The following is an 11,739-nucleotide window of genomic DNA, read 5'->3' as shown; positions in this document are numbered from 1 at the left end:
TGTGCTAAGAGGTTGAGAGGTATGAATACAAGTGCAGTGTTTGTGTGGGTGTCTGCTCAGTTCCTCGGATCTGCTCTTGGTTTGGCTACTTCACCTGAGATTTAAACTGAATCTGCTACATCTAAAGCCATCCTCTGTTAGAAGAATGAAGCAAAGTGTCATTTGGCAGTTCCACTGATTATTTTTACTGTATTTCATAAGAATCCTGTATTGTTACATTTCTTACACTTTAGTAGAATTTCAAAGCTGAACTCTTACCACTGCTGCTGTAGCTTAATTACATTGTGTCTGCTAGTTTTATAAGACAGCAGTGTCTAGACTGTGTGGTTTTCCTGCACTTAAGCTCTAAAACCAGCATTTTTATATTAAGAGGATTTTCTGACTGCATGCACTCTTTTGGCAAAAATGTACTGTAGCAAGCCTGTCTGAGTTGGGGGCTGCTGGCTGAAAACTTGTGTGTCTTCCTAATTGATCTGTAGGCCTTGGTGTTGTAAAACTTGTTTTTCTGATGCTATACAAGCCCAGTGTTTGCGCTAAGCTGATCCCCACACAACAGTGGTTAGCATGCCCTGTATAGAAGCAAACACTGTCAAGTTAAAATTTCCCTTAGAATAACTTTCTCTGCAATCTTCCCCAGTCCCTCTGCTGCTCTAAGAGCATCTGAGTTGTGCACAGAACAGCATAACCTTGTTGGATAGCTGCAGTTCACACAGAGTATAGCACCCATTCTTTGTCCATGTGCTACCATCCCAATCCAGTTAAATCTTCCTACTCTTCTCCTTGGTTAAGCCCAAAGTAAAAAAAACCTGAAACCATGGATAGTCACTTTTCTGCTATCTCTGTGGCCAGCCTAGTGGACATGGGCATCCTGAGGTAGTGTAGTAATTGTCTCATGTATACTTACAGCCACTTAAACCTGAAACAAACAAACACAGTAAGTGGGAGATGTAATTAAATTATGAAAATTGATATATGACTCACATACTGACAACTCAAATGACAAACAGGTTGTCAACACACACACACACACACACACACACACACACACACACACCATTCCCCTCACTAAATAAGGTCTCAACACATAAACTCATATATGCGGAGGTACTCCCAAGCAACTTCCCAAAACCTCAGAGGCAGACCCATACACTGCCTTTGGAAACCACATGCAAACAAAACCAAGTCAACACCAATCACTACACATAAAAGTACATGTCAGTGTCTCCACAAGCAAGCCCCTAAGGAGAAACACCACACATTCAAACATCTTGGTCATAGGAGACTCCATTGTGAGATGCACAGACACTCCCCCCCTCCCACACACACACACACACACACACACACACACACACACACCAGGTTGGATAAAGAGAAGGTGCCTGTCTAGGGCCAGGATTCCCCAGATCATGCAGGCACTCAGGTCACTCAATCACAAGTACCAGCATGACAAAATCAAAATCCATGCGGATGTGAAGGACCTGAGGTATACCTCCCTGGACTCATAATGGACCTCTCTGAATATGTTTTGCAGGTTGGTATGAGCCTTGCAATGAGCAGCATTCTACCCTCACCAAGAATGATACCACAACACAAACAGAAAATGACTGACTTCAATAACTGACTTAACTACTGGTGTCATTCCAAGGGGATTAAGCATTTGTCAGTCTGGGACAACATGACCGACAGACCACACTGCTTTGCTAGAGATGGTCTATGTATGTCACTGCTAGGCTTTCAGATATTTGCCAAGGTATTAGCCACCCCATAATGCCTTTTTTTAGGCAGTGCCAAACCAACAGACCTACCAATATAACAAATTGTTCTAATGTCTAGCTGAAAGTACTACTGCTTAATGCTAGGAGTCTTAACAAGACATTATACTCCCTGAAAGCTCTTCTTACCCTGGAGAATGCTGACATCTGTGTAGTTAGAGAGACATGGTTCAAAGCTATGGAAAGCACCCCCAGCAGTATAAGGTTACAACACCTATCACACATTCAGACCACCCTTTGAAAAAGAAAAAATGAAAGGAGGAGATGTTTCCATTTAGATAAAAAGTAATCACACCTCTAGACTGGTCAAGCAGGATGACTCTGTTGAGCTAATCCATGTCCAACTAACCATTGGCAAAATCCCCACATATCATCGATATCTACAGGTCCTCAGCAATGAACCATAAAATCCACTCTGCATATATGAAGTTACTAGAATCACTTACCATTCAACCCAACATACTACACATGGATGATTTTAATTGCTTCTCTATAAACTGGGAAACATATACAACCGGTAGCATGCAGGTTCAGATATTCCTGGCCTTTTTTAATGCAATGTTCTGAAACAGCTGCACACACTCTAGGGGCTCAGAGATCCTAGACACACTACTCCCAAACACTGGGGAGCGTTGCACCCCCACCCCATGTAATGTCCTCATTGGTAAGATCGGATCGTAAATCAGTCTCCTTTGAAATAAATGTAATGGTAGTACCCCCATCAAATCTTAAAAATCTAAAGATTTTTTACAAAGCAAATCATCTCCTGTTAAGGAATAGTATAGTTAATATTAAAGCTCCACCAATCCCAAAACACAGAAATCTATGCAGAACCATACAACCAATTAAACAACTACGTATAAATGTCAGTACCTGTACAAACTAAATTCAGGTCTAGTAAGAAACATAAGCCACCTTGGTGGACTGCTGGCATAAATAGAGTATACAACAGAAGGAAGAAATTCCTGTGTAGAAGTAAGTGGGAGGAAGCAGAACAGAAAAATAAAATCCCTCAATCGTCTCAACAGGCAGATCAAGAAACTAGTCAAGTCTTCAAAAGCTAAACACAAGACTAAAATAGCCTCCCAAGCAAAGGATAACCACAAAGCATTTTTAGTTATGTCCAAAATCTTACGAAATACACTCAACAATGTGCTGAGTTGGCTGTAGATGGCACTACCTCGTACTTCTCAACCTCTTAGCACAAGAAATCTGGACAATGCCTAAAATTATGGGGGGACAAAGGCCCAAAAATAGGGACACATTTTAAATACTGCTCTTACAAATTTAGAGAGTTGCTAGAATAACTGGGTTTGTGTTAACATGCTTTTTCTGAAGGCTATGAAGCTTGAAACTCAAATGCATGTCATCATTTAGTGACTTCAGTCCTCCATGATTTGCCAGAAAACCACACATTTTATGAGAAATATGAGGCACAAATCTAGACATTCTGCAAAAATCTGGACAGTTGAGAGGTATGCAATACCTATCTTCAACCAAATGAAATAGCAAACCTATTGCTGATAAATTCAGCTCAGATTTCACACCTTCATCACCTCCAGTCAATCCCCATAAAATGCCCCCTACCATTCCTTTGCCCATTATCACAAAAGAACAGGTCATGGTTGCACTCCATAAAGCTTGAAACGTGGCACCAATGGACTCTGACAGAATCCCAGGGCCTCTATTAAATAGCTTGAAACATGACCTAGTACACCCACTTGGATCTCTATTTAACCGCAGTCTCCCAACAGGCTTTGTCCCAGTAGAATGAAGGACAGCAACAGTCATCCCTCTGCACAAGGGGGGACCATCATCTCACCCAAGAAACTACTGACCCATAAGTTTGACTAGCCTTATATTCAAGGCTATGAAAGGATAACCATGGACCTGATTAACAACAACATAATAAATCTCCAGACTCTAAACCCAACCCAGTTTGGCTTTGTCAAGGTTAGGTGCTGCCTGCCCAGTCTGGTGGACTTCTTTGAAAAGGTCACAGAGGCCATGGATGAGGATAAGACAGTGCATACCGCATACCTCAACCCGGCCAAGGCATTTGACACAATATCCTACTCAGGTATTATAGATAAACTCACAAAATTGGGCATGAACCTTTATGTCACCAGATGGATAGCCAAATGGCTCATGGATAGGACACATTGTTAGAGTGAGGGAATCCACATCCAGCAAAAGGCCAGTCGCCAATGGAGTACCACATGGCTCAGTGCTGGGGCCCTCCTCCTGTTTGGAATATATTTCTCAGATGTCAAGGCAAATGTAAATGACCTTTGGCTGACCAAGGTTGCTGATGACTGCAAGTTAGGGGCAATCACTGACTACCCAAATGATGCTGATATCCTACAGAAAGGTCTGATGCTGACTAATGATATATGTCAGAGCCATGGCCTCAAATTAAATTCGAAGATGTGCATAATAATACCCTTTGAGAAATCAAATACTCCTACAAATTACAAAATTGATATCACCCTCTAAGAGTGGACCCAGTGGGGAGAGATCTGGCTACTCAGATAGCAGTCTGAACTTTGACCACCATATGTCCACTATGGTGAGGAAATCCTTAGATGTGGCTCAGCTTATAAGTAAGGGCATGGCATCCAGATCTAAGGATGCCATAGTACCACTGTATTCAGCCCTCATCGGACCAATAATCAAGTACAATGCAGTGATTCACCATTTGGCATGTACCTCAGCAGGTACCTACAACAGATGGAGCAGCCTCAGACGTTTCTCACCAAAAAAATATAGGGTATAACCAACATGTCATACATGGACCAATTAAAGGCCATATCACTATATTAATGTTCCTGATTACTGAGGGGTGATATGCGTCTTTACTACAAGGCAGTCTCTGACCCAGCCCTGATGGAAGTGTTGCATATATTCACAAAACTAATTGCATGATGGTTACCCACTCCAAAGATCTAAACCTGATCTCTGACATGACTACATCATGCTGGAGAGACAGATATGTATTCTAGAGATTGCCCATCCTATAGGCTTCCTATTCATGTGAAGCAAAGCCTTTTCCTGACCATCTTCAAGTGCAATCTGAACTGATGGACAGGAAATAAAAAATTCACTCCTGGGGTGGCAACTCTGTCCCTTGTGGGCAGGGGTAGTCTGCACAACTAGTCAAAACCCTGCTTGCTAACACTTTTTATCTTCCCCTAGGGAAGGAAAATTGGGTAAAATCTGAGTAAAACTCACTAGGCTTGTAAGGGCTCAAACCATTAGCCTAGTAATCTCCTATGAACCTATGAAATGAGATAAATAGAAGTGGGCAGGAAAAAAGGTGAAAAGTAAGTAGTGCTAAATGCATATTTCTCCTTGGTGTCCACAAAGGGAAAGTCACTAAAAACAGGCAGTGAGGGACCAGCATAAAGGGACAATGTGTTTCCTGCTAAGAGGAAAACAGCCCTGAATGGGCTATGAAAGCTGAAGGTGCACCCAACGATCAGACCTAATATGATCAATCCAATTCCTTAAAAAAAAAAAAAAGATAAAGTGGAAATACTATTAACTACCTTTTTAACCAAATCACTACAGGAGGCTAAGACTTCTGAAGACTAGAACAATGCAGATAACATCCCATTATACAAGAAAAGGAATAAAACTAAGGCTGGAAACCATTGACTTGTTTTCCTAAAATCTGAGTTCAGGCTATCACTGAATTGCTGAAGAATATTAGAGTTTTATGATCTGTGGAAGGTGGAGGGGTATTGGTCACAAGGCAGCATGGATTCATAAGAAGAAAGCATTGCCAGACAAATGTAATGGAGACTGTCAGTGAGTAACAAGGGTATTAGATCAGAGAAAGGCTATGGACAAAGTCTGGTTATACGTTACCCAAGTATTTTAAGCAGTGCTGCACAGCAGTTTAGTGAGTAAGGGAGAAGGCTGTGAATAAACATTTGCATGGGAGTGTGGATAAGATAATGGCAACACAGTAACATGTAAATGAACCTGGTAAATAGATTCAACTCCAATGAAAGAATGATGATGAGGTAGGGCCCAGGGTTCTCAGGGGTCAGGTCTAGGGTCATTTGAGAACTGCTTTGCAGAAGACCTGAAGGGAAAAGTTTGCCTTTTTGTAGATGATACAACTCTATGGCACAAGACTGGTGCACACTAAAGGTACACAAAGGATTAGAAGAAACTTGGCAAGATCAGATAAATTGTCTAAGAACAGCAGCTTAAATATGAAGTAGTAACACAAAATAATGCATTTGTGAAGCATAAAAAAAAAAATCACTGAATAATTGGATGTAGAAATGGCAGTAATAACAAAAGGGGAAAGGAACCTCATGATAAATGTTCAGGAGGAATGCAAGGAAGCCTGGCCTAGGATGCCTACGACTAGACCCTACCATTAGGAATAAAAGTTAATATCCTTTTGCAAAGGCAACTTTCCAACCCCCATCTCTGACACAGAATATACCCGAGGAGGTTACACTTCTATAAAGGCACGCCATAATTAGTTCAAAGAGGAATATACTAATGGTGTATTACTGCTACAGAAGCCATGAAATGACTAGAAACGTCAGATATAAAGGATTGGGAAAAGGCAAAGGGAACTAGTACTGAATCTGGTAAGCTCCGTAAGGCGCTATAGTGTCTTTAACTGAAGAGATGTACAAGAACAAAAGATAACAATCTAAAGCTACAAGCTAGATGGACCAGGGTAAATATGTGGGATCATTACTTAACAGAAAGGGTTCTGGATGAATGAAATAAAGTTACAGAAGGAGTGATAACAAAATTCAAGAATATGTGTAAACAGATATCAGCCAATTCTTAAGAGTATATGTAAAAAAACTAAAAAAGTAATTCCTATAGCCCCACCATTCTTCCAGAATGTATGAAACAGGTGATGAAAATGAGCTCTTCAATCCCTTTCTGCCATGAAGATGCATGTTTCTGTATTTTCATTTACATACCTAATCCTCATTATCTCTTCCATTTTACGTGGTCACCCATCTACAACCCTTTCTTCATACATACACCGATGTCCCTGGACTTCTTTATCTCAAGTTTTGATTCACCTTTCTTCATTGACCTACAGTACATCGTCCTTCACCAGTTAATGTTTCTCCTTCTGTTATACTGTAGTAATAATCTGTCTACTTAACTAACTAAAGTGAACCCCAAATATCCTGCTTATCAACTGCAGTCTGCTGGAACCCATCACATGCTCTGTGAATCATACAAAATCATGCACATTATCCATCATATTCTCTACCTTTAGTTCCTATGTTTCCCTCTACTTCCGCCAAACAAAGGTCTGTGAAACGGATTCCTCTGAAGATACTTTATATGTATCCCCCTTCTAAGACTGCATCAAAAATATTTTCCCTTTTAAGTTCCTGCATTGATGAATCACAGCTAATGGCATGTTAAACCACTCCGTGAAATACTCTTTAATTCTTTACCACATCAACCACTCAGTTTCTCAGACAGAAGCCCATCAGTCAGAATGGCCTCCAAGGTTGATATCCATTTTTGAACTCCATCTTTCTATTCTTTCTCTGATATGCAGTTCATTCACTCTGGCAGCTGCAGTGTTTTCTCAACCATTCTTGTTCTACAGAAACATGCTGTACTCACCAAAGCTATTCCCAAATCCTCTTGACTGTGAACCAGATTTTGGGGATTGTTTGTCCCAGCCATCCATCTTCCAGGAGTGGTACTCAGAGCTACTGATGCTGTTTTGTAGACTTTGGGCAGTGACCTGCACCATGAACATCCTGTATTTCTCTCCATTCCTCCAATATTCCTGTTCACATGTCGTTGTTATCCATGTAGTTTAATGCATTATGTGCTGGACTCTCACTATCTTGTATCCACCTCTCAGTTTAAATGCACGTCTGAGAAATCCATTTGTCAAACTGATTCATGAATAACTGCTTCATCTCCACATTCAAATTCAGGTAACCATTTGTGAAAACTCCCACTCAGCTTCTCAGATGACCTCCAAATTCCCTGTCAACTGCAAACATTTTCGTCTGTACACTTTGCCAGCCCCAACTATGCTTGTAATCACTGCATATTCTTTTTCTAAGTATACCTTATACGGGATAAACGTTTCCTCCAAGGAGGTAACAAATGTACCAGTTTTCTGGCATGTGGTTCTCCAAGTTCTGCCCTCCTGGACTTTGTCAGTTTCATGATTTATACTGCCAGATTATTTCTTAACTACTTGTGCTGTCATATGACAACCTACAAATTCTTCTACGAATTACCCACCAGCTGATCCTGCTTTAATCATGTACATTATCTTATAGTATTCTTCAGTGCAAAATGCTTAATTGACTTGTGTATGTGTATGGGGGGAGGGTTCACACTGTAAACAGCTGAAAGGTATAAATGTTAAAGATAAAATTACAGTGGGTGGCATGAATATTCCTCACTTTATGTTGGAAAGATGATCTTTAAAAAGAAACAGGTTAGTCTGTCCGTGTGGCAAATGGGAATAAAGCCATAAATATGACCCAGATAATCCAAGTTTGATTAGAGATTTGGGCATCACAACAGCTTGATAGGATGGAACAGAAAACACTGGCTCACCCACCCTTCAAGGGAGAAGAAGTGATGATCCAGTAGCTGGTTTGGCACATATAAGCAGATACTTGCATGTCACACAGCTGGAAAAGGAGAGGTGGGCTTGGTCTACAAAGTCAATGATGCCAGCCCTCATTAGCATGTGGGAAGGAACAGTCGCATGTGGGGAGTCAGCATAGCAGGCCTTCACGGTGACATAAGTACCATATCAGCCACCAAGGGGTGCGGTTAGGACTTAAAGCAGGAGAAAAAGCAAATGGCTGCTTACATTAATATAACATTTGTTTACTGGGAAAGTCCGACTGAGACAGAGCCCATTTTCAACGGAGGCCCAGGGAGAAACACTCCAGATGCATGTCTTTTGGAATGTGGGAGGAAACCCATGTGAACGCAGGCAGGACATACAAACGCCTCACAGAAGGCACCCCAGCCGAGAATCAAACCAGATAACCTCTTGTTATAAGGTGACAACGCTAACCACTGCACCTCCCAGAGTAAATCAAGTAAATTGCAGCCTTCTCAATCACTTCTCACCCTGTGGGGAATGAATGGGCCACTTGATTGCTGTGGGCTGATGGTTGGCCGACAGGGGCAGGATAAACATGACTGAAAAAAAGATAAAGGGGTCTAAAAATTAACAGATGGCAAAGTAAAATGTTGAAGGTTAGACTGGACTGGAGCAAAAAGACAGTTTTGGGCACCACTTGTTGAAATAAAATATTTTCAATGAGAAGTGAACCAAAATACTAGAGAGGAGAAATTTAAGGAAGACAAACATATGTGTGCGTTAGATTAAAGAAGGACAAGGAGACTACTGCAATACACGCATCGTCATTTACAAAACAACAACAAAGGCATGACAAGAGCAACAAGCATCTACCAAAGAAGCAAAATATTATCTAGGTGCATTACAGGGATTCCTCTCTTTCGTGTTGATGGTCGTAACTCATAAGTATTTGTACTTAGCATCAGTGCATGCATGGGTCCTTAGGTCTGAGCATTTTGTGTGAGGGAATACTTCTAACCTCAAGACGAAATGTGAAAAGTGAGAAAAATATAAGAAGGTAGCATAAAGCAATGTGGTGAAACGGAAAGACAGTGGATAAAACAACTAGCATGCCAGAAATAGGGAAAATGTCTAAAAACAGAATAAAATGACACAAGTTTGACGTCAAATGAAAAGGTGGAGTAAAATTAAAAACAGCAATGTAAAAATAACAAATAGTCTAACATTATTTCCTACCAACATTGTTGGCTTTAATTCTCTTTTCTTTTCTACTGTTTTACAAGAAGCACTTTGTTCAACCTAGAAGACTCATAAAATGGGTAATTTGATTAAGTCGTCTGTAGATTTCAACTATTAAAACATTATTGTATTAGTGTGTTGGCAAAGAATATTTATGAAGGAGTTCACAAAGGCAAGTAAACAAACAAATTGCATCCATGTGTAAAATGTACTAGCATTAGGGTGGGCAAAATCCAAAAGATTACTGCAGAACAGGAAAGAAAACTCAACTGCAAAGCAAAAATAAATAAATAAATAAAAAATAAATCTACGATATTGCCAGAACTGCAAATTAAAGGATGGAGAGTCCAAGGTGTAAGTAATATAGCAGCATGCACTTGACAATCTAATTTCTTACTGCTTTCAAAAAAAAGATGATTCATAAAAATAAAGACAGATATCCTGTTCCTGGCTTGAGTGCATATGATGTCCATAAAACATAAGGAAAAAAAAAACAGAAGCAGATTCCACAACCCCCTCCCCTTTTCTTGGCAGCAAGTCTTTAAGCCATATGAGCAAGGCACCTGCCAATAGTCATGTCATCCTGCGTCTGAAACCAATCACACCACAAAGTTGCCCACCAAATTTCTTTTCTGCTTGCTGCACACTGTATTTTATTACATATGTCAGCTGCAGTGAAGCCGTGATAAAAAAGGTTTAAATAAATCGAGCCTTCCCCATCAGTCACTTGCGCGCACACACACACACACACACACACACACACACACACACACACACACACACACGTGCACACACATGCACACACAGACACCTGCACCATTGTATAGAATGAGATCCATTGAATTATGAACAAATTATATCATTCCATGTAAGGCAGTGAGAGTACCTTTTCTCATAACAATAAAGTGCGACAACTGCCACATTTGTCATGGGTTACAGTGCTGACATAATATAAAGCAGAAAGGTCTATACACTTGCTCTAAAGTTATAAAACAAGCTGGGAGGCATGCTCTGCAATTATATGATAAAAGCTGTCTCAAGTAATGGAGATCAAACTGACCACTTTCCTAAATCCAACATCTGAAGCAGAAATTAAACACATATGCATTAGGCATAGGTAAAGCTTGCTATGTCACTGTGCTGCATCTAGCAGGCAGAAAAGTCTGTCACTGCAAATTGTTTCACGGGACAATATATCTGAAGGAATAACAAGAAAAAATTATTTAAAAAATTATCTTACCTTCTCGTGGTCTTGCACCAGCATAGGCTAGAAAAAACAGGGCAAATGTAAGAAAGCATCTAAGCAGGAATCTTGCAATGTTGGCCATACTGCAAAGAATGAAGGCTTCTTCCGTCTGGGTGTCTTTGGGGCTGGAGTGTCAGGGTTTTCAGCTAGCCAGTTTGTTCTGTTTGAACTGAGAGATGAAGTGGTGTTTTGCTTTTCCTTGGATGTCTTCCACCTCTCTGTCTTTCATTAAGATTCAGTGCCTGCGAATGCTGGAGTTATGCTACAAATATGCTTTGTCCCAGTTAGAACTCTTCTTATTCTGCTGCTTTGTATTCCAGCTACTGGGAGACTAAAGTCCTGAAATAAGCAATATACAAACAGTTGCTCTGCCTTTTAACAAATGCCAGAAAGCTTTGAATACAGCAAAAAAGCCATGTAGGAATTTAGTCCAAACTCTGCATTTTCCTGCAAGTTTCTTTAAAATCTGAGAAGGATTTTATACATCTATCTTTCTCTATGTGTCTGTGTGTGTGTGTATATATATATATATATATATATAATGTATGTATGTACATACATACACACACACACACACACACACACACACACACACACACACACACACACACACACACACACACAAATATATTACATGTATATTATTATACATTGTCTAACTATATAATTTTGCTGTTTCTTTACCACTGAGAATCAGGATGCTTTTTCACAAACAGAACAGAAATGCAAGGACGGATGCACATCTTTACGAGATGCAAAAAGGGGTACTGAACAACCCCAGTTCTGCATGTATTCAAAACCATGCATTACCTTATACTGCTAACCACCATACTCTGTACAAGCCTGCCTCCTTCAGTCTGTGCCATCTGTTGTCCAGCTGTATAGTTTTAACC

The 11,739-nt window shown here is 40.3% G+C and overlaps 1 protein-coding gene across 1 annotated transcript in view; it reads right to left on the bottom strand.

The window, feature by feature from the left end:
• Positions 1-11,192, bottom strand: part of LOC122811130 (protein FAM180A-like) — a 474,713-nt gene extending 463,521 nt beyond the window's left edge. The window contains exon 1 of the mRNA XM_044082740.1: positions 10,841-11,192. Within this exon, the coding sequence (XP_043938675.1) occupies positions 10,841-10,928 (88 nt within the window). The 5' untranslated portion in view covers positions 10,929-11,192. The remainder of the gene's footprint in view (positions 1-10,840) is intronic.
• Positions 11,193-11,739: the final 547 nt, after the last annotated feature.

Source organism: Protopterus annectens, chromosome 9.part0, assembly GCF_019279795.1.
Source record: "Protopterus annectens isolate FY-2018-M chromosome 9.part0, PAN1.0, whole genome shotgun sequence".
NCBI lineage: Eukaryota > Metazoa > Chordata > Ceratodontiformes > Protopteridae > Protopterus > Protopterus annectens.
Note: the sequence above shows the minus strand (reverse complement) of the source record. Positions and strands in the feature narration are given on the sequence as shown.